Raw genomic sequence first — 23,815 nt, forward strand, 5'->3', positions numbered from 1 at the left:
TGCAATTTGAATTCAAAATTTTCTGAGCTAGGAATATATTAGCACTGAGCTCAATTAGTTCATGAAGCTGTTGTTGGCGCAGTGGTAGGATCGAATCTCCAATTGTGCTTTTGAATTTTTATTTAAGAGTTGGTAAGCAAAAAAGTACCGGGACTCGACCTAGCCATGTTTACCACCAGACCACGGTAGCTTACCTACTTGACCAGACTATCGCTGTTGAAATTCAAAATTTTCAAAAAAAATCGAATATTTTTGCTCGGTACGCAGCTTTCTCGCGGGGTAGCGAGAAATGCGGGAACCGGGCGGTAACCGAATTTTCCGCTGCAGGAGGACAACACTGAAGTTGTACATGGTCGTCGCGTGTTGAAGAACTCCAGATAGATGTACCCAACTGTCCCGAGCACGGCCTTGGTGGTCTACATCAACCCTGTGTCGTGGTTGAAGAGCCGGGCCAACCCGAAGTCCCCGTGCTTGGTGCTCATCGATGAGTCAAGCATGATGTTGCTTGGCTTGATGTCGTCATGCATGACGCACTGCTCGCACTCCCATAGAGGTAGTGTAGCGCGGATCCCAAGCCAAGGATTATCTTCTACCTCTACGGCCATGTCAAATACCGGATATCCTTGCCGTAGAGGTGCATGTCTAAGCTGCCCTCGGTGCCGAGCTTATAGACGAGAAGGAGACCCCTGTAGCTGTCGTACCAGCCCAGCAGCTGAAATAAGGTTGCGATGCTTCTGTCTGCTGATAATTCTCACCTCTGGCTTTAACTCATTTCTCCCCTGCAGCGACGACTCCGCCGACAAAGTTTTTCTAGTCCAACGCTTGGCAGAGTATATTTAGGCGCGCGCTGAGTCGAGGAGTAAACTTTTTACTCCTTTATACGGGCGGCAATGCTACACGTACAAACAGTTTACGGGCTTTTACAGGATGGTTAGTCTTCATTGGTCAATAGGTGAGCGGGACGGCCCACCCCCTGAAAATCAGAGGGGGGGAGGTTTGTGATTGGTTGTTAGATGAAAAGAACTTGTAAAAGCCTGTAAATCTTTGTATGTCTAGCATTTTTGTTATACGGGTTAGGAGTTCTCTAGCCTTTTAGGAAATCAGCTAGAGACGTCCTTATTACAAATCTGGGTGAGTCTACCTATATCCTTGGAATGTCATAGCAACGCAGTCGAGGACGACTCAGAGAAATGGGTGATGTTGCCGATGCTGACCGAAGAAGAGCGAACGCAACTGGAACCCAAGCTGTCAACGGAGAAAGACCCGTACGGGCCAGACGACGCGGGGTCCGGCACAGTCCTGTACATGTGCAGCGGCAGCGCCGGCAGCCTCATCTCGTCGGACTGCAGGACGTGCATGGCCTGCGCGATGGACGGCCGCTCGCCCTGGTCTGGGTGTGCACACCAGAGCCCGACGACGAGCACCCGCTCCATCCATCGAGCATCAGCCTCGTCACCCCTCAACCGCTCGTCCGCCGCGTCAAGGATCGCATTCCTCCCATACAGGCCCCAAACCCAGCTGAGCAGTGTGAAAGACCTCTCCGGGGTCTCCATCACCGGCCGTCGGCCAGAGGTGATCTCTAGGAGGACGATGCCGAAACTGTAGACATCCGACTTGGTGCTAGGGCGGCGCGTGTTGACGAACTCTGGGTCGATGTACCCGACGGTGCCTAGCACGGCCTTGGTGGTCTGCATTGACCCGGCGCCGTGGTCAATGAGCCGGGCCAACCCGAAGTCCCCGAGCTTGGTGCTGAGCGATGAGTCGAGCATGATGTTGCTCGGTTTGATGTCGCCGTGGACGATGCATTGCTCCCACTCTCCGTGGAGGTAGCGCAGCGCCGACCCCAGACCGAGGATGATGTTGTACCTCTGTGGCCATGTTAGATACGTGCCGTCCTTGCTGTAGAGGTGCTTGTCGAGGCTGCTCTCCGCGACGAGCTCGTAGACAAGGAGGAGCCCCTTGCGGCTGTCGCACCAACCCAGCAGCTGCACAAGGTTGCGATGCTTCAGTCTGCTGATGATCCTCACCTCTGCCTTGAACTCCTTCCTCCCTTGCGCCGACGACTCCGCTGACAAGACCTTCACCGCCACCGCACGGCGGTCTTGGTCACCACCGACAGCAGCTACGGGTGTGAGCGTGAGGTGACCCCGGTAAACGCTCCCGAAGCCGCCTCGCCCGAGCTTCTCCTCCTCGGCGAAGTTACTCGTTGCGGTGACCAGCTCGTGGTACATGTACCGTCGGGGGCCTCCGGCAGCCACACCTCTCTCGAGGTCAGCTCTGTCGTCACACTCTTCTTCGCTGTCCTCATTTGCTCTTCTTTTCTTGTGTCGCCGCCATCCCAACACTGCGGTCGCACAGACCAACAAAAAAAGCAGAGGAACTAGGACAGATGCTAGGATCGGTACCAACTTATTGTGGATGTTGCGGCTGCTGGTTTGAATTGGGAGAGGGGGTTCGGCAGGTGGAGATTCAAGCGTGGAGCTGAATGACCATGACAGTATCTGGTGCAGCTCGACGACTTCGCCAGTGGCCGCGGAGAAACCGACGGAGACCTCCTCCGGTAAGTATTTTCTCAGATCGACGGTTGTACTGACCTGGTAGAAGGCATCATCGATGAGGAGACCAACGGCCAGCATCTTGGAGTCATTCTGGTACTTGACGGTGGCTTTCATAACATGGAGCGACGTGAGGTTCTTGCCCGGTCTCGCCGTGCTCGTGGACGCCGTGGAGTTTACAGAGTTGATGTCGATGCCGACATGGTTCCCGTTGATGTCACGATATTGGGAGTTGTAGAAAGTGTCGAACTCGACGGCCACGATTCGGCCGTCCCCTGTCCCATTAGTGTCGGTCGGGAGGAGGCCGAGGCCGCCGCCGGCACTCCGGGGCGGGCGCACCGAAGGGAAACTCCCGAGGAAGAAGGCCATCCCGTCGCCTGTCAGCGGCAGGCTGTCCTTGTCCGGGGTGATTCGGAAGGAGAAGGTGGTGGTGAAGCTAGCCATCTCGCCGGTGGCGCTGCTCCACAGCGGCACTTTGTGGTCGTACCATGCCCGGCCGACGCTGCTCTGAATGTTTTCATCACGCGTGTTCTTTGTCAGCTCCAGCCACGACGTGCTGACGAGTGCATCGCCGTCGACGGCGATGGATGAACCGTCTCTTTGGTTGGAGAAGTTGAGGTCGAAGAAGAGTGAGAAGGCCCGGCGCGGCGCATAGTAGAGGCATAGCAGCAGCACAAATACTAGGGTGGTAGGAGGAGGACGGCGAGAGCCCATGGCCTGGTGTTTGGAAGGAGGAAAGCTTGAGCACTATTAATGTTAGGGGAATAGTCTCGAGGGTCAAATTTGAAGTTTTTAACGCGAAAGCAGAAGTGCGTGATAGCACATGAAAGCAACCGGAGAGCCAATGGTAGCACACGGCTCGGGCGGAGCTCCAAATGGTTGCACAGGACAAAAGTCACCAGCTTCAATAAACTGGCCGATGCACTCAAATCTTTTGTTCTTACATGTACTTATCTTTTTTGTTTATACTTAAGAGCACCATCTGCCGGCGACCGAGACGGGAGAGACAATATACGGTGTCAGTGTGTGACGCTTGCCGGCCGGCAAGCTAACCCTTTTCTTGAAATATATTGTCTGCTTTCCTCCATTACTTTGGACTTTTGAAACAAATGATTGAAGCATGAATTGAATAAGGTATCTGAGTGAAGTGATCTTGAGTTCAAAATCCTGCTAGCGTAGTATTTAAAAAGATTCTGCGGCCTAGATCGATCCCACGTCTAAGAAACTAAGAAAGCCTAGACGTGAAGGAGAATGTTGAAATATAAGGCTCGCCACTCTCCATCAGTTCGGACTTTTGAAGCAACTCACTGCACCATCAATTCGATACTTCTCACTAATCTATATAGTAACATGTCTACATTGGGATTGTGCCTAGAAGCCATAATAAAATGTTTATTTTTCTGTTGTTCCATGATTTGTGCAATGAATAATATTGTAATAATTTGTTAATGAATTTGCTTGTGAAACACCATCAGCATGTATTCAAGTATATATTATTCTAAATGCACCCCTTGTCAGAAAATGTATGTAAACACATACATTTAGACTGGCATACATATTGATTGATGACCGTGTTTTTCGGTCATAGATATGGAGATATCAACCGGCATTATGGATGCCCGTTAGTTGAACTGACATTGGACAGACACGTTCTGCCAGAAAATCGTCTTTTTTATGTCATCACTATATATCTCATATGCATCATATATGTCTATATCCTTAGACCTTAGATCAGGCTCATACTCATGATATTAAACTGGTCTGCTTAGTGATCACCAAATATTACTAGGATATCGTAAAGATGGTTTTCAGGCTTAGCAAAAGCATGCCGAAGGTCATGGATTTATCAATATGAGAATTGCTCCTCCGGTGATGCAGAGCTTAAGTGATTGGTTTTTGGAATTGTGTGGGCATACTTATGATTGAAGAGTTAATCATATTTGGGGGATTTTGGTGCACGTACCTCGAGTTGTAATCAAGGATGAGTACCTTGCCTTCAGCTCGACCCTATCACGGGGCAAAAGGCATCATACAATAGTTGCTAAAAGGTTTTTTCGGTGCGATCTTTATACACATATATGGGAAATTATAGGGTCAGCTATCGATTATTGACAAAAAGGTGTTTTTGTGCATTACCGTATATATGTGAGGCTCTAGGGTCACACACACACTTAAATGAGTGGGAATTATTGTAGACAAAAAAGAGTGAACAACTGAGAGGAAATTGGGCCGAAAAGAGCTCCAGAACTCCCCTGCTAATTTGGTTGAAGACCAATAGCGGGGGAACACCCACAAAACCCTTGAGGGCTGCGAGTCGCTGTATAGAGGAGGGCAAGGGAGAGCGCATGCATGACCCAATGCTGCCCCAAACCCCTAACATCACTCACGGTCAGCCTTGAGTTTCTTTGGGGCGGGGGCAAGGCGGGAATAAGACTTGGGGCTCTTAATAGGAAGCACTATCAAAATAATATCAATATGCTCATATTCGAAATATTAATAAACATTGAAATGCATCTAAGAAAATATTCATATCCAATAGTATAGACATATCACCGTGAGATTTTCTTCTAACACTAACGAGGATATGATGGGGTCAATGTCAATCTCATCCAACACTAATAAGGCTCACTTAAGCCCTGAGGCTGACAGTGGGGGCTGCCCGCCAGGATTAAAGGAGGGGGGCAAACAGAGGCAGCGGTGCTCACCGGCGGCGCTAGTAACTACGAGAGATCACGCAACGCTTGCCGAGTGGACGGTAGGAAGCAGGGGGCGGCGGCGGTCACGTGGGTAGTCCAGCCCGACTTGACTGTACATTGGCTTAACTCGGGAACGACTACAATACAATCTGAGCCAGATTTGGAAAAGTAGAACATTTGAAGATGGACCGTCGGATGGTAGATTGATGACACATATTTGGGTGCAAGGGATCATGATGTTAGACTAAAGTTAGTTAGCTAGTCTACCGGCTGTGGACGGACCCCCCCCCCCCCCCCACGTCTCCCCCCCCTTCGCGTCGCCCCTCACGGGCGACCCGAGAGAGACCTGACCCTAGCCTCGCTGTCCCCCTCCCTCCCCCCTTCCCCTCCCCGCCGCCGCGGCTGCCAATGAAGGTGGCAGCGAGCATCTTCTGCTCTACGCTGTAGGGGGGCTTGGATCTCAGGGTGGCGGCCCTGATTGGCGAGGGCGCGCCGATCTCGTCCGGCGGATGGCGTCGCCGGTGCTGGCCGTTCCCACTGGCCGTGTGGGCGGCGATGGGCGGTGGAGGCTCGTCGCTGCTGCGGGCTGCGCCGCTGGCCTCGGCTGGCTTGCTTCCCGGTCTCCTCTCCTCTGTTGTGGTACTCCCTCGCCGATCTGGGCGCTGCTCCTCCGGGCCGCCAGATCTGGCACATGAGGGTGGGTGGTGGTTGTCCTAGAACGGGGGAAACCCCTGGTCGACCTCCCGTCGACCCTGACGACGACGGCGCTCCGGTGTCGATCTCCCTCCTGAGGGCGTGTCGGGCTTCTTCGTCACCGCCTTCCTCCTCTCCCACGATCCTGGGCGAAAGCCTTGGCCTTGTATGCCGAACGACGGTGGCGCTGTGGCGTCTCGGTCCTCCTTGGAGGCGGCTTTCAAGGGAGGGTGAGGTTGTGGTCTCGCGGTAAGGTGCTTGGTGGCGGCGGCGGCGTTGCTCTGCTCTCCGGGATGGCGGCTATGGTGGTGACGAGGTGGCCTCCCTGCAATCCTTCAACGGCTCTTCATCTAGTTCGGCTCTGGGCAGCCGGCCGGTGGACGGCGTCTGCATGTTGTGGCATGGTTCAGACATAGGGGCGATTGGATCTCCCCTCCGGCAAGGCTCGGGGCAGCTAGATTTGGAGCCATGCTTTTCTCCATGCAGCTCGGGTCCTCTCGGTCTTCACATGTGCAGTCTACTGTTTGCAGTTGCTCTGCTGTTCTAGCTTGCGTAGAGTTCTCCGGCAGCTTGATCCTGTTTTTGATGTGCTGGTGCCATGCTCGCCATTGCTGCTTATCTCTGCAATGTGTGGGCACGCCGCCAATTTTCTTTCAGTTTTTCTTCAAGCTTTCTCCTTTGTATTAAAACTTTTGTATCCTAACCGGTTGATGGCTTCATTAATTTGAAGTCGGGCTTTACGCCTTTTCTCTAAAAAAAGTCTACTGGTTGATCTAATCACCATTATCCATGTGCATGCGCCATGTATGCTGCGGCCTCACTCACTGAGGAGTAGGATAGGCTGTTAGTTTGTTAACTATGCACCTTGTATCTCTCTCTCTCTCTCTCTCTCTCTCTCTCTCTCTCTCTTAGTTTCCCCATTTTGGATGAATACAAGTGCGGTACATTGCCATCTCTAATCCATTTCTAATTATGGTATCAGAGTGATCCGCCATCGCTTCCGACATGGCCTTTTCAGCTGCCACCGCCGCTTATTCTCTGGTGGCCTCCTCTCCCCCCTCTCCTCCCATGGTGTCCTCTCCTCTCCCTGCCTGCTTCTCTCTTCCACACACACACCTCTCCCTGCCTCCTCCCTCCCAGAGCTGCCCGTGGTCACCACCACCACCCTTCCTCTTGAGGCCGCGCCGCCCACCTCAAACTTCTTCCCCACCCTGGACATGGATCACGTCATCCGCGTCGAGGGGGCAATATTCACCACTACGTGGGGGTGCGGTTGGACATAAAGGGGTCAAATTACTCAGTGTGGCGTGAGCTCTTGCTTGAGACGGCCCACTAGTACGACGTCGCCGACCATTTCACACCGGACTTCACCGACCGTCGCGCGATGTGCTATGGAAAAATCATCAATAAGGCCGTGAAGAAATGGTTCTACGGGACCATGAACACCGAACTCTGCGACTTCATCCACAACTGCACTACTAGGGAAATGCTTATACATAGGAGTTCACCAGTAGCACTTGTTCAAGGAAAGTGCTGCTGCTACATAGCAGTAGCGCTTCGGCAGCATGGGCGCTGCTACTATGATCATAGCAGCAGCGTTGAACCTATAAAACGCGCTACTACTACAATTGACAGACCGTTCCAGGTATGCTAGGGATAGTGGTAGTGCTCACTTTTTGAAAGCGCTACTACTATGAATCTTAGCAATAGCGCTTTTCCCCGACCAGCGCTACTGATAAATTCAGTTCCCCTCCTAGAACAAAGTTTAGTCCCACCTCGCTCCGCGAACAGAATTTTTACCACCTTAAATAGGGTGCTTCTCAAACCATCACAACCACTTGGTCTTCATTAAACTCTATGTGTAGGATCTGTGGCCGGCCGGCGAAGATTCCTATTGACAATTCGGATTCTACACAAAAAGATCGATGATGACCAATGCATTTTTTAATTTGATACCTTTTTTACATGCTAACGATCATAGCCTTAGTAGTAGCGTTGGTTAAGAAAAAATGCTACTGCTAATGATCGTAGCAATGGCGCTGTTTACGGACAAGCGCTACTACTACGGGTATCTTATCCACGCCGCGCGCGTCCCTCACTCTCCCTCACACACTCTCATCTCCACTCGCCGCATGTCGTCGCCGTCGTCGCCCCCAAGGTGCTGCCTCCCTCCCTCCCTCCTCCTCTCGCCGCCCTCCCCTCCCTCCCTCCCTCCTCCTCCTCTCGCCGCCCTCATCTCTCCCTCCTCCCGCGGCCATCCTCTCTCCTTCCTATCCGCCGGCAGCCCCCTCCCATCCTCCTCCTCCCTCTCCGGTGGCCCCCTCCTCCTCCTCCCTCCTCCCTCTCCTGCTCTCTCCTCCTCCCTCCTCCCTCTCCTGCTCTCTCCTCCTCCTCCCTCCTCCTTTCTCCTCCTTGTTGGGTAACGTAGTAATTTCAAAAAAATTCCTACGCACACGCAAGATCATGGTGATGCATAGCAACGAGAGGGGAGAGTGTTGTCTACGTACCCTCGTAGACCGTTCGCGGAAGCGTTATATCAACGCGGTTGATGTAGTCGTACGTCTTCACCACTAGTGCAGAACCGGGCAATAGCACCGGTTCGTAAGGCCCTTTAGTGCCGGTTCCATAACCGACACTAAAGTGTGGTCACTAAAGCCCCCCCCCCTTTAGTACCGGTTCAGCACGAACCGGTGCTAAAGGGAAACCACATGGCACGAGCCAGCTCCGGGGGCCGGGAGCCCTTTAGTACCGGTTGGTAACACCAACCGATACTAAATGTTTGTGGGTTTTTGTTTTATTTTGTATTTTTCAATTAAATTTGTGTTATCAATTTAATTTAGGATTGTTTTACGTTATAATGAGTTGTAGTCGTCATCATCATCATCATCATCATCATCGCATATTAATAAATAAACTCTAGCTAGCTAAAAATCATCGTAGTCGTCTAATTACCACTATTTAATCATCATAGTCATTACCGCTAGCTATCTAATCATCACCAACACTGGCTAGCTTAAAGAGGAAACATTCACTTTGTAACAGAAGCAAAGATATCATCAAGTTCAACATAATCATCACCAACATCGAAGTTCAGGACACGGACATGAGACACTAATTAAGAGCATGAACTAGTGCTGCTCCCTGTCAGGTAGAATAGCATAGAACATGTATAGCTCTCCTGATTCATCATACTGGAGCATGCAGATGAATCTGTCTCCTAATCTTGGGTTGCGCTTCTCCTTGCTGCCCCCTAGTACTTCTCTGCGATCATTAACAATTTTTCTCCAATCTTTCACTATTAAGCATTCTTCGCTTTCAGAAATCCTGAATGCACTCATGTGCAATGTAGGATATCTTGGCCGTAAGCTAACCATTGACATGTCACCTTTAGTCTCGATCCACTGAGGCACAACTGTCATCGGAAGTCCCTGTTGAAGAACATCGTATAGTAATTAATATACTAAGCAATGAAAGTTTAGCTTCAAAAATAATGTATGCAAAAGATGCACTAATTAAGGACAAATAGTTAAAATCTTACCATCTTTCGATTATAGATGTGACCGTAGTTCAATACGATCACCATTGGTCGCACGTTTTGAGTACTAACATTTCTAAGTTCAGAAAAAAAATTGTCTTGACAGTATTAAGATCCTCAAGCCATGAAACATAATGACTTATCTCCTCGCAGTTTAGTTGAGCCCCGGGGCAGTAGTAGGTCCTGTCTACCAAGCACCGGACATGTTTGCTTGAACCGAAATAAGCTGACAATACAAATTAGTTGTCAACTATTTTTGAATAAACTGTATCAAAGACATAAACATATGCATGCGTGGTTGAGAAAAACTCACATAATGGTAGAACTGGAGGCGTTTGCACATCGACCCAGATGTCTATATTACCTTCAATATCATCTTCCGGACGAATATCAAAGGTGACAACCATACCAGGCTCAAATGCATAAGCCTTGCATAGTGTTTGCCAAGTTTTGCATTCAAAATGGGTGTATGTGTCTCCATTATATAATTTGACGTTGAAAGTATACCCATGCTCCGTCTTCAAGTAAACTCTCTTTACCTCCATATCATCTATAGCACTAAAACCTATCTTATCCAAGACAAAAATTCTTGCATGGCAGGGGATGCGCTAGTAGAATAGTGAAAATTTAAAATTATAAGTTGAAGCAAATGAAGCATAAGTTTTGCATTCAAATAATAATTGACAAAGTGACTTACTGTATCAACTTCGAATGTCTCATCCATCTTGATGTTGAAGCGCCTACCATCAACAAGGAAATTTCTGCCGCACAGGCCGCGCTGGTCTTCACAGTGTTCGCACATAATGAAATCTTTTTCGTCGTCAGATGACATTTCCTATGTTCATATAGGTGAAATATTAAACACCTATTACTATCTAACATTAATTAATATCTAGCCAAATATATATTCATCTAACATTTGACATTAATATATCTAACTATATTCATCTCTAACAATTGACATTACTATATATTTAACTTTTCTATCTAATTCATCTAACATTCGACATTAATCTAACATTTATATAAACTCAAAATATATAAAAAATTAAATAAACAGAAAAACTCATTAACAAATAATATTTTAATTAGATCATCAAATCTCAGATACCTAAATTTTCTTACTAAAAATAAACTAGTTATATTAATTATTAAACTAGTTCAAATCTCATATACCTAAATAAACTAGTTATATTAATTATTGAACTAGTTCAAATCTCATATACCTAAATAAACTAGTTCGACAAATTTCTTACTAAAAATAAACTAGTTATATTAATTATTGAACTAGTTCAAATCTCATATACCTAAATAAACTAGTTCGATAATTTTCTTACTAAAAATAAACTAGTTATATTAATTATTCAACTAGTTCAAATCTCTAGTTCTACAATTTTCTATCTAGCTAATTCATCTAACATTCGACATTAATCAAACATTCGATCATCTAATTAACTTTTCTAAAAAACAGAAAATAAGTAAAAAAAATGTGTGTGTATGTGTGTGTTTATGTGTGTGTGTGTAGTGTGTACGTATATATGCATGTGTGTGTATGTGTGTATGTGTGCGGCCCCGTACGTACGATCGGGGGCGCCGGCGTACGGGGCGGCGGCGGCGGCGTACGTACGGGCGGGGGCGCCGCCATACGGGCCGGGTGCGACGACGACGGACGGCGGCGCGGCGGGTATACGCGAGAGCAAGAGAAGTACGGGACCGCGGCGGGACGACGACGGACGGCGGCGCGCGGCGTTCGGGGCGGCGGCGCGAGACGGCGACGACGACGGGCGGCGGCGGGGACAACGACGACGACGACGGACGACGGGCGGCGAGGACGGGTTCGAGCGGCGCGCGAGAGGTTGGAGACGAAAGAAGTGAGAGATCTAACTGAATTTTCGTCAGTGTTGTATATATAGGAGAGGCCTTTAGTACCGGTTGGAGCCACCAACCGGTACTAAAGGCCAACTTTGGCCAGGCCAAGAGGCGGGAAGAGCAGGCCTTTAGTACCGGTTGGTGGTTCCAACCGGTACTAAAGGGTGGTCTTTAGTACCGGTTGGAGCCACCAACCGGTACTAAAGGCCTCGCGCTGCCACCCCAAAGTCTAGTCCCACCTCGTCGGGCGAAGGCAGCCGCACTGGTTTATAAACCCAGCCACGGCTACCTCTTCGAACTCCTCTATATAGCAGGCTTCTGGGCCTAATTAATTAGGGCGCGCTGCCATGTGAGCCTGCTGGCCCTTCTGGGCCTGCATTTGCACACCCTAGGTCTGGCAGGCCCACTGGGCAGCGCGCCAACAAATTTTTTATATAGTTTTTTTCTTTTCTGCATTATTTATTTTCTTCTATTTTATTTTGAGTAGTTTTTATATAGTTTTTTCTTTTCTGCATTATTTATTTTCTTCTATTTATTTTTGAGTAATTTTTTTGTATAGTTTTTTTATTTTCTTCTATTTATTTTCTTCTGGAAATTGAATGCTGCATACTGAACAATTAGGTAAATGACCGAAAAACAACAAATGATGTCAGAATATGTTGGAAATTGATGACGTCGCTTTGAATGCTGCATACTGAACACAAAAGAAGTCCGGAGTTCAAATAAGTTTAAAAAATATTGAAGTGGCCGTGTAACAAATGAGTTCTTGTCCGATACCCTGATACTCCGAAAGAGTATGTCCAGTTTGTACACGAAGTGCGTCCAGTTTTTGCCATGACCCTCTCTACTCTTTCGCGCATGCTATGCGGGTGATATGATGATACCATGCCAAGTTTCAACATTTTCAGGATTCATTTTGTAGTGATTTTCAATTTCATGATCATTTAGCTCTCTAAACAATTAGGTAAATGACCAAACAACAACAAATGATGTCAGAACATGTTGGAAATTGATGACGTCACTTGGAATGCTGCATACTAAACACAAAAGAAGTCCGGAGTTCAAATAAGTTTAAAAAACATTTAAGTGGCCATGTAACAGATGAGTTCTCGACCGAAACCCTGATACTCTGAAAGAGTTTGTCCAGTTTGTACACGAAGTGCATCCAGTTTTTGCCGTGACCCTCTCTACTCTTTCGCGCATGCTATGCGGGTGATATGATGATACCATGCCAAGTTTCAACATTTTCAGGATTCATTTTGTAGTGATTTTCAATTTCACGGTCATTTAGCTCTCTAAATAATTAGGTAAATGACCGAAAAACAAAAAATGATGTCAGAACATGTTGGAAATTGATGACGTCACTTTGAATGCTGCATACTGAACACAAAAGAAGTCCGGAGTTCAAATAAGTTTAAAAAACATTGAAGTGGCCATGTAACAGATGAGTTCTCGTCCGAAACCCTAATACTCTGAAAGAGTTTGTCCAGTTTGTACACGAAGTGCGTCCAGTTTTTGCCGTGACCCTCTCTACTCTTTCGCGCATGCTATGCGGGTGATATGATGATACCATGCCAAGTTTCAACATTTTCAGGATTCATTTTGTAGTGATTTTCAATTTCACGGTCATTTAGCTCTCTCTAAACAATTAGGTAAATGACCGAAAAACAACAACTGATGTCAGAACATGTTGGAAATTGATGACGTCGCTTTGAATGCTGCATACTAAACACAAAAGAAGTCCGGAGTTCAAATAAGTTTAAAAAACATTGAAGTGGCCATGTAACAGATGAGTTCTCGTCCGAAACCCTGATACTCTGAAAGAGTTTGTCCAGTTTGTACACGAAGTGCGTCCAGTTTTTGCCATGACCCTCTCTACTCTTTCGCGCATGCTATGCAGGTGATATGATGATACCATGCCAAGTTTCAGCATTTTCAGGATTCATTTTGTAGTGATTTTTAATTTCACGGTCATTTAGCTCTCTAAACAATTAGGTAAATGACCGAAAAACAAAAAATGATGTCAGAACATGTTGGAAATTGATGACGTCACTTTGAATGCTGCATACTAAACACAAAAGAAGTCCGGAGTTCAAATAAGTTTAAAAAACATTGAAGTGGCCATGTAATAGATGAGTTCTCGTCCGAAACCCTGATACTCTGAAAGAGTTTGTCCAGTTTGTACACGAAGTGCGTCCAGTTTTTGCCCTAACCCTCTCTACTCTTTCGTGCATGCTATGCGGGTGATATGATGATACCATGCTAAGTTTCAACATTTTCAGGATTCATTTTGTAGTGATTTTCAATTTCACGGTCATTTAGCTCTCTAAACAATTAGGTAAATGATCGAAAAACAACAACTGATGTCAGAACATGTTGGAAATTGATGACGTCGCTTTGAATGCTGCATACTAAACACAAAAGAAGTCCGGAGTTCAAATAAGTTTAAAAAACATTGAAGTGGCCATGTAACAGATGAGTTCTCGTCCGAAACCCTGATACTCTGAAAGAGTTTGTCCAGTTTGTACACGAAGTGCGTCCAGTTTTTGCCGTGACCCTCTCTACTCTTTCGCGCATGCTATGCGGGTGATATGATGATACCATGCCAAGTTTCAACATTTTCAGGATTCATTTTGTAGTGATTTTCAATTTCACGGTCATTTAGCTCTCTAAACAATTAGGTAAATGACTGAAAAACAAAAAATGATGTCAGAACATGTTGGAAATTGATGACGTCGCTTTGAATGCTGCATACTGAACACAAAAGAAGTCCGGACTTCAAATAAGTTATTAAAAATAAAAAAGAGGTGCAATGCTGGTTAATTTGCTTCAAGCCATTCGGAATAGTGTAGACTGCACTGCACATAGCTCAGTGCAATATATGCTATTCCGCAAGGCTTGAAGCTAATCAACATGTAGGTGAGCATTGCAACTCTTCGTCATTGTCTGTGCACTCACGGCTTATAAACCGCTCATACTGCCTCTCTCTTGGCGAGGTGGGACTAAAAATCAGCTTACAAAGAAACTCTAGTACCGGTTCATGGCATGAACCGGTACTAAAGGTCTTCGTGGGGGCCCCAGACTGACCATAGCCTGACACAGCCTCATTAGTACCGGTCCGTGGCATGAATCGGTACTAAATATTACCCACGAACCGGTACTAATGATGCCCGCCCGCCTAGCCGTTGGAACCGGCACTAATGGTCGCATTAGTGCTAGCTCAAATTCAAACCGACACTAATGTGCTTCACATTTGACCCTTTTTCTACTAGTGCACGTCCGACTGATCCAAGTACCGAAAGCACGACACCTCCGAGTTCTGCACACGTTCGGCTCGGTGACGTCCTCGCCTTCTCGATCCAGCAAGAGGGGCGAAGTAGTAGATGAGTTCCGGCAGCACGAGGCGTGGTGACGGTGTTGGTGAAGAACAATCTCCGCAGGGCTTCGCCTAAGCACTACGAAAACTATGACGGAGGATAAACTAGAGGGGACGGGGTTGCCGGCACACGGCTTGGTGTTTCTTGATGTGTCTTTGGTGCTAGCCCTACCCCTCTATTTATATGTTGAGCCCTGGGGTCGAAACTTGGAGTAAAAGCCTCCTCAAAGTCGGTTTCACCCGAAAGGCAAGAGTCCTTCTCAGACTCCAGGGCTAGACGCCAGGGTTCCCGGCGTCTACCCCCTAGACGCCAGGGTTCCTGGCGTCTAGCCTCTGGTCTCCGCAAAACTTCCTTTTGCACTTTCCAAAAGCCTCGTGGGCTTTCCCCTTTGGCACAGATAAAGTGTTCTCATGCCCAAACATTTCGGGAAACATCCGGAACCCCTTCCGGTTAATTTCGGAACCCTTCCGGAGATCAAACACTACTATCCCATATATCAAACTTTATCTCCGGACCATTCCAGAGTTCCTCATCATGTCCGTGATCTCACCTCGGACTCCGAACAACATTCGGTCATCAACATACATAACTCATATAGTACTATATCGTCAACGAACGTTAAGCGTGCGGACCCTACAGGTTCAAGAACTATGTAGACATGACCGAGACACCTCTCTGGTCAATAACCAATAGCGGGACCTGGATGCTCATATTGGCTCCTACATATTCTACGAAGATCTTTATCGGTCAGACCGCATAACAACATACGTTGTTCCCTTTGTCATCGGTATGTTACTTGCCCGAGATTCGATCGTCGGTATCTCAATACCTAGTTCAATCTCGTTACCGGAAAGTCTCTTTACTCGTTCCGTAATACATCATCCCGCAACTAACTCATTAGTTGCAATGCTTGCAAGGGTTATAGTGATGTGCATTACCGAGTGGGCCCAGAGATACCTCTCCGACAATCGGAGTGACAAATCCTAATCTCGAAATACGCCAACCCAACAAGTACCTTTGGAGACACCTGTAGAGCACCTTTATAATCACCCAGTTACGTTGTGACATTTGGTGACACACAAAGTGTTCCTCCGGTAAACGGGAGTTGCATAATCTCATCGTCATAGAAACATGTATAAGTCATGAAGAAAGCAATAGCAACAAACTAAACGTTCAAGTGCTAAGCTAACGGAATGGGTAAAGTCAATCACATCATTCTCCTAATGATGTGATCCCGTTAATCAAATGACAACTCATGTATATGGTTAGGAAACTTAACCATCTTTGATCAACGAGCTAGTCAAGTAGAGGCATACTAGTGACACTCTGTTTGTCTATGTATTCACGCATGTATTATGTTTCCGGTTAATACAATTCTAGCATGAATAATAAACATTTATCATGAAATAAGGAAATAAATAATAACTTTATTATTGCCTCTAGGGCATATTTCCTTCACTCCTTCCCTTCCTCCTTCCCTCCTCCTCCTGGCCTCCTCCCACCTCCTCCTTCTGGCCTCCTCCCACCTCCTCCTCCCCCTTTCTGTTTTAGTTTTTGTTTTTAGTAAATTTAGGTTTTTGTTTTTAGTAAATGTAGGTTTTTAGTATATTTTCTTTTTAGAAAATTTGAATAAGTAATTAGAAAAGAATAAGTAAATGTAGGTTTTTTGAATAGAATAGGAAATTTTTAGAAATTTTGAATAAGTAATTAGAATAGAATAAGTAAATGTAGGTTTTTTGAATAGAATAGGAAATTTTTAGAAATTTTGAATAAGTAATTTGAATAGAATAAATTATGAAATTGAAAAAATAAGTAAATGTAGGTCATTTGAATAGAATAGGAAATTTTTAGAAAATTTGAAAAGAATAGGAAATTATAAGTAAATTTGAATAGAATAATTCAATGTAGCTTATGGAGTTTCACTAAGTCCTAAGATGATGATAATAATGTTTTTGTTTATATTTTGTTTTTGCGGAGATCAAGGAGCCCCTGCATCATCCCCGCCGCCATCCCCGTCACCGACCCCCTCCGACCTCGATCGAGGTGAGACCAGCCACCCCATGTTGTTAATTTAATTTAGGTATTTTAGGTGTTTAATCTTAGAATAACATAGTATGATTCCTAGTTATGATCGAAGCATGTTTAAAATGTAGGTTTTTAATTAGGTGTAGTTAATAGAATTTAGGTGTATATCTTGAATGCTTATTGAATGCTCATATGATGTAGATATAAACATGTATATCTTGTGTTTCTCAAATAGGATATGTGCTTGCCCAAGTGGCCGGGCATGTTTGCAGGTTACACCTCCTATAGTGGCCTATGTTTTGCTGGAGTGTTGATTAATTTCCGTTCCAGCAAATTTCAGGCGCTCGATATGTCCTCTTTTAGCAAAGGTCATGCAGGATTTTTCCGTGAATTCTGGCATGACTTCTGCTAGAATATGTAGGAAATATCGAGTGGCCTGGATTTTCTCGAAAAATAATTAAACGACATTTCGGGTTGACTTTAAGTCTGTCGAGGCTCCATCGCCGAAGGTCGAACAATCAGTGAGGGAGTGTATCCACCATATATGAGAGAGGACGAAGAAGGCCGACTGTTGTCGTGGGGTTGTTTCTCATTCTTTTCCTTGTGCTAGACTTTTGTTATGCACTAGGGAAAGGAGGAGTAACGACCATCACCGACGGTCGCAAAATGTCAGAGAGGAATCAGTGAGGGAGAGTCTCCACCATATAGACTCGGCAGACCGATAGTCAACCCATGATAAATAATAATGATCTAATTTAATTTTTATAGTACATATATTGAATTGTACAAGTTTAATCTTTGAATTATGAACGTAGGAAATGTCATCATCGGATGACGAAAGTCTCCCGGGAGAGTGCAGCTGGTGCAACGATGGCCAAGGTCTGTGCGACAGGCCTCACCTGGACGAAGATCGGCGCTTTAGCATTAAGCTCCAGGAGACCTTCGATGTTGAAATGGTACGCAACTACGAAAAGTGTTTTTTTTCGTAATTAAGCATGACTTCAACTATTTCAACGTGTAATTTTCATCTTTTACAAGTTGAGTAGCTTATCCCATGCCATGCATGACGCTATGTCTTGGAGAGGATGGGTTTTGAAGACCATGAAAATTTCGAAATAAAGAAAATTCACCTAAGGACCCATCATGATGTGGATTTTGAAGTAAATCTGTATAATTCTGAGAGCGTAACCCATTTTGGTTGCAAAAATTGGGAAGCATTTTACAAGATGTATGGTTTTTATGAGGGTATGCTTGTCACCATGGATCTTGGTGATCCTAACATCGACCAAGACAATATGGACATTTGGATCCTTGTTGATACGCTTCCAATTCTACCGCTACGTGAGTTTCTCAAACATAGTTATTAACTAATTTATATTGTTCATTTCAAAATAGTTGACAGCTTATTTTCATTGACAGCTTATTTTCATTATTCAGACAATGTGCGGAACATGGTAGACAGAACCTACTACACTGATGGCTCTGAGTTAACTTATTAGGAGAAAAATCATCTGGTCGTATTTTGTACTGATCTTGAGAATTACAATATCTATTATAAAACCCCTCCACATTATGGTCAATACGTGCCACTAGTGCACGTGTTGAACTACGGTAACATCCATGAAGATGTCATGGTAAGATTTTTTAGTATTACGACATCCGTGCATCTTTTGCAAAAAATCTTTTAAAACTTAACTACATTGCTAACTAAGAAGTTATTACTATGTTTTTCAACAGAAAATCCTAAATGATTGTGTGCCTCATCTGATGTATCAGAATGGTCGCCTTGATGTTTTGAACATACGGCCAGGTCATCATACGAATCTCACTTGTCCATATTGGATTTCTAAAATAAGTGGAGACATGAAAATCAAAGAATGGAAAAATGTATGGACAGTCGTAAGGAGGTACTTGAAAGCAACATTGTGCGAAAGGCAAGAATTGAAGACAGGATAATCTCCATTCCCCATAATGGAGAGTCAGGGCCTATCTTGTTTTATGCTATTTTACCTAAGAGAAGGTAGTAGGTCCTAGTTAATAATACTCATGATCATGTGCTAAGAACAACTAAGTAGGATCGGTTAGATGACAATGATGATGATGTGGTATCGAGTAGAAGTTGTATGATCGATGATGATGAGTATGACTTGTTATTATGATACTGATGATGAGTTATTTATTATTATGATCGATGATGCATGATGCTCAGTTGTTATATGAGCATGATTACTTATTATATATAACAGTGGGTGAAATGAACCTGGATTAGATTCAAGTGAAGCCAACATGTGGTGCACATCAAAAGTACTACTAATCCAAACTAGATCAAGTTTGGATTAGAGTAGTACTTTCGACATGCACCACATGTTGACTCCACTTGAATCTACTCCACGTTCATTTCACCCACTGTTATATATAATAAGTAATCATAGTCATAAAATCATATGATGAAAGTACTGTATATAAAACCACAGAATGAAAATAATCTATATTTTTAAAAATACAAGAAAATTTAGCAACAGCGCTTTTTAGAACAACTGATGAATGAAGAATGAACTTGTAAGTAGCAGTAGCGCTCCCTTTCCAGCGCTACTGCTACTAGTTAGCTGTAGCGCCTTAGTGATAGCGCTGGACCCAGCGCTACTGCTATGCATATTTCAAGTGCTACTACTAGGGTTTTCCCTAGTAGTGCCGGGAGACCACCGCCTTCGAACTCTGGTCGTCCATCGAGGCTCTCTTCCTCAACAACAAGCGCTCGCAACAGTTCTACCTCAAGACCGAGCCTTATGGCATCCGCCAGGATAACTCCATCTCCTCCTTCTGCGCCGCCTCAAGGTTGTCGCGAATGGGATGCGGAACGCCGGCAAGGCAGTGGAAGACGACGAGCTCGTCATCCAACTGCTTTGTGGTATCAGCAAAGATAAGCATCTGATGATGACCAAGATAATTGAGAAGTCGCTAACGCCCACAGCATTCGATGTCGCTGTTGGCATGTTTCAACCGGATCCACTCCTCCAAGCACAATAACATAGAGAGAGCATGTGGTGCGTGGAAAATGAAATCTCAAATCTTGCTCAAGATGCCAAACTACTCAATTAAACACACAAAAGATGATTGTTGCGGCTACCATGACACTACCCAACTATTTCCACCTCCATGAGAAAGAGGATATTCACTTTCTTCGGTGTGAGAGGGATCCGGATTATGTTCCAACTATTCTAGACAGATACAAGAAATATGTTATTTCTCCAAATGCACCGGATGCTTCAACATACGCGGAAACTGGTCCTAACATGGATTTGTTTAGGCATGAACTAGCTACCACCATTGCTCGTAGTTGGTGAATTAGTCATGTTCATGTCTTTAGATATGTGACCATTTTGATTTGCAAACTTATATGCAAATGAAGCTTTTGTTGTATGACACATGACAGAACTAGTTTCTCTTTGGAATTATAACTTGTGTTAACTGAGAAAAATTGTGGTCTTTCCAAAAAAAAATTGCTTCATATTTGGCGCTTCATGTGCCATTGTAAAGCTCTCTGTACATCTCTTTGTACTGAAAAAATCACAGCAATACCACCTGTGGAAAAAAAAACTGTGCATGTTTTCAGCGCAGACTAACCCAAAGTCATCCAACCCAACCCATTTTTGTGCTCTGTTGCGGCCTCATTAGAGCCAGGAGCTGAACGGGGCTGCCTCCAGCCAGCCCAACAGGCCTAGCGCTGGGAGAAGCCAAGACAGCAGCAGAACGCTTTCTGCTCGCCGGGCGAAGCGTGAAGCTGGCTGGAGATGCTAGATTTCCATATTTCGTGAAGTTTGGAGAGGTTCAGAACATTGCCCTAGGATGGTGTGAAGGGTAGAAATAGAATACACAATTCGATTTTGAAGTGGCAAAGTGGCGGTGAAGAGAGAGGGTGGGAAATGGAGGGGATAGAAATGGCGGGAAATTTTGGCGGGAGGGAGTGAGTGAGAAGAGAGGGGAAAGAAAGATATTACAACAAAAAATTAAAAATAAATTTTGTATTACAAAATGGAGAAAAGAAAAGAATCAGTCAAAAGTATAAGTCGAGTGTTATATATCGGAGCAGTTTTAACATGTGAAAAGAGGGGGTAAGGGGGACCATGTTAAAACTGCTCCACGGGGCAAATTTTCACATAAGAGGTAAGAGTATAAAATAGATTTTAGCCGTTGATCTCATCAATGAATGGCTTGATTGACTCTTACCTTCTTACCTCATATATAAAAAAATGAGGTAAGAGGGACCATGTTAAAATTTGCCCCGTGCGTAAACATTTCTCTTTTCCCCCCTCCCAAATCACAGAACATTTGGACAAATTTTGCGGCAAAGTAGTGGCCTTCCTCCCCACAATTGACGGCTCCATGACGCAGGGCGTTGTAAGCAGTGTGTCTGGCAATGGCATACTCAGCTTACTTATTTCGTTTTCAGTTTTTAAACCAATTGAAGGTAAGCCGAATACCCGATACATGGATTGCGAAGCACAAAATGAATTGTTAGATAAGGCGGTGGGGTGCTCTCAGATTTACATGTTAGTGCTGTCAATGCATGTTGGATGCTACAAGAAAATTAATTAAGCCTTACAAATCTAGATTAATCAATTAGTTAGATCCTTGGATTGCTGTAGCAACGCAGTCGAGGACAAGTCGGAAGAAAGTTTGGTGGCGCCGGTGTTGACCGAAGAAGAGCGAACACAACCGGAGCTGGAGGTGGAGCTGTCAATGGAGAAAGCCTCATCCGGGCCGGAGGACGACATGGGGTCCGGCACGGTCCTGTACATGTGCTGCGGGAGCGCCGGCAGCCTCGCCTCGACAGACTGCAGGACGTGCATGGTCTGGGCAATAGACGGACGCTCGCTCCGATCCGGGTGTGCACACCAGAGCCCGACGATGAGCACGCGGACCATCCACCCCTCGTTGGCCTCGTCACCCCTCAGCCGCTCATCCGCCGCGTCGAGGATCGCGTTCTTGCCATATAGGCTCCACACCCACCTGACCAACGTGAAGGATTTCCCAGCGGTCTCCATCACCGGACGCCGGCCGGAGACGATCTCCAGGAGGACGACACCGAAGCTGTACACGTCCGACTCGGTGCATGGCCGACGCATGTTGACGAACTCAGGATCGATGTACCCGACTGTGCCGAGCACGGCCTTGGTGGTCTGCATCAACCCCGTGTCGTGGTCGACGAGCCGGGCCAACCCGAAGTCCCCGAGCTTGGTGCTCATCGATGAGTCGAGCATAATGTTGCTAGGCTTGATGTCGCCATGCACGACGCACTGCTCCCACTCTCCGTGGAGGTAGTGCAACGCGGATCCCAAGCCAAGGATGATCTTGTACCTCTGTGGCCATGTGAGACATTTTTCCTTGCTGTAGAGATGCCTGTCTAGGCTGCCCTCCGCCACGAGCTCATAGACGAGCAGGAGACCCTTGTGGCTGTCGCACCAACCCAGCAGCTGCACAAGGTTACGATGCTTCAATCTGCTGATGATCCTCACCTCAGCCTCAAACTCCTTTCTCCCCTGCGCCGACGACTCGGCCGACAACATCTTTACCGCCACCGCACGGCGGTCAGCGGCTGCGGGTGTAAGCGTGAGGTGACCCCGGTAAACGCTCCCGAAGCCGCCTCGCCCGAGTTTCTCCTCCTCCGCGAAGTGTCTCGTTGCGGCAACCAGCTCGTGGTAGGTGTACCGCCTGGGGCCGCCGGCAGCCACACCTCTCTCGAGGTCAGCTCTGTCGGCGTACCGTTCTTGCCTGTCCTCATTTGCCTTCATTTTCTTGTGTCGCCGCCATAGCAACACGGCCACACATACCACCAAAGAAAGCAATGGGACTAGTACGGATGACAGGATCACTACTAACTTTTTGTGGTTGTTCCTGGTCGTAAGAGGAGGTAGAGTGGAACTGAATGACCATGAGAGTATCCGGTGCAGCTCGGAGGCGTTGCCGGTGGCCGCCGAGAAGCCAACGGCGACCTCCTCCGGTAGCTGTTTGCTCAGATCGACGGTCGCATTGACCTGGAACAGGGCATCGTCGATGTGGAGATCAACGGCCAGCATCTTGGACACGTTGTGGTACGTGACAGTTGCCCTCATGACATAGGACGACGTGAGGTTCTGCGTGGTCGTGATGGGGGTGGACTCCGTGGAAACCATGGAGTTGACGTCGATGCCGACATGGTTCTTGCTGATGCCGCCATAGTAGGAGTTGCCGAGAGTGTCGAACTCGACGGCCACCATCCGGGTGGTCCCCGTCCCATTGGTGAAGGCCGGGAGGAGGCCGAGGCCGCCGCCGCCGCTCTGGGGCGGGATCTCCGACGGGAAGTGGCCGAGGAAGAAGGCCATCCCTTCGCCGGAGCTGTCCTTCACCGGAGTGATCTGGAAGGAGAAGTTGGTGGTGAAGCTAGCCATCTCGCCGGTGTCGCCGTTCCACAGGGGCACCTTGTACGCGTACGACGCCCGACCGACGCTGCTCAGGAGGTTCTTGGTCAGCTCGAGCCTTGGCGGGCTGATGGATGCGTCGCCGTCCAAGTCGATCCATGAGCCGGCGCCGGCGTCGGAGAAGTTGAGGCTGAAGTCGAGCGAGAAGGCCCAGCGCGGCGCGTAGTAGAGGTGTAGCAGCAGCACCAGGACTAGGGTGGTGGTCGGACGACGGCGGGAGCCCATCGCTTGGGTACAAACAGTGGTTGGGAAGGAGGAACCTTGAGCATTATATGAAAGTGGGGATGAAATTGTATAGCTCGTCGACATTTCAAACCGGCGACCGGACGACCAAAGTGGGGTGTGGCCAGGGTTCTCTTCTCCGTATCTTGGACCTATGAATGTCACGGAATTGGTCTCCACGACGAAGCGGATCGAGCCAACGGTGTCGTTGTTGTTGAAATTTTCTATTCAAGATGCGGCACACGTACGGCTCCTCCGACTGAGCTCTCCAAATAATGGCTACACATGACGGAGTCGCCGGCATCCGGAGCTTAACGGTCGTCCACACAAACCGGTTGTGTACAGCTTCCGGCGAAAATGACTTCACTGGATTCTCGCGGCCGTT

The 23,815-nt window shown here is 46.7% G+C and overlaps 2 protein-coding genes across 2 annotated transcripts; both read right to left on the reverse strand.

Moving 5' to 3' along the window:
- Positions 1-1,157: 1,157 nt before the first annotated feature.
- LOC125524358 (L-type lectin-domain containing receptor kinase IX.1-like) lies at positions 1,158-3,269 on the reverse strand. The gene has a single exon (XM_048689422.1). The coding sequence runs from the start codon at positions 3,267-3,269 to the stop codon at positions 1,158-1,160; it is 2,112 nt and encodes a 703-aa protein (XP_048545379.1).
- Positions 3,270-21,020: 17,751 nt separating this feature from the next.
- LOC125524357 (L-type lectin-domain containing receptor kinase IX.1-like) lies at positions 21,021-23,566 on the reverse strand. Its single transcript, XM_048689421.1, has one exon. It carries the CDS (start codon positions 23,515-23,517, stop codon positions 21,367-21,369), a length of 2,151 nt encoding a protein of 716 aa, XP_048545378.1. The 5' UTR covers positions 23,518-23,566; the 3' UTR covers positions 21,021-21,366.
- Between the last annotated feature and the right edge of the window lie 249 nt (positions 23,567-23,815).

Source organism: Triticum urartu, chromosome 7, assembly GCF_003073215.2.
Source record: "Triticum urartu cultivar G1812 chromosome 7, Tu2.1, whole genome shotgun sequence".
NCBI classification, from domain to species: domain Eukaryota; kingdom Viridiplantae; phylum Streptophyta; class Magnoliopsida; order Poales; family Poaceae; genus Triticum; species Triticum urartu.

What these genes read in the sequence shown, in the direction of transcription:
- LOC125524358 (XM_048689422.1), bottom strand. Translation starts at nt 3,269, where the DNA reads ATGGGCTCTCGCCGTCCTCCTCCTACCACCCTAGTATTTGTGCTGCTG.
- LOC125524357 (XM_048689421.1), bottom strand. Translation starts at nt 23,517, where the DNA reads ATGTCGACGAGCTATACAATTTCATCCCCACTTTCATATAATGCTCAA.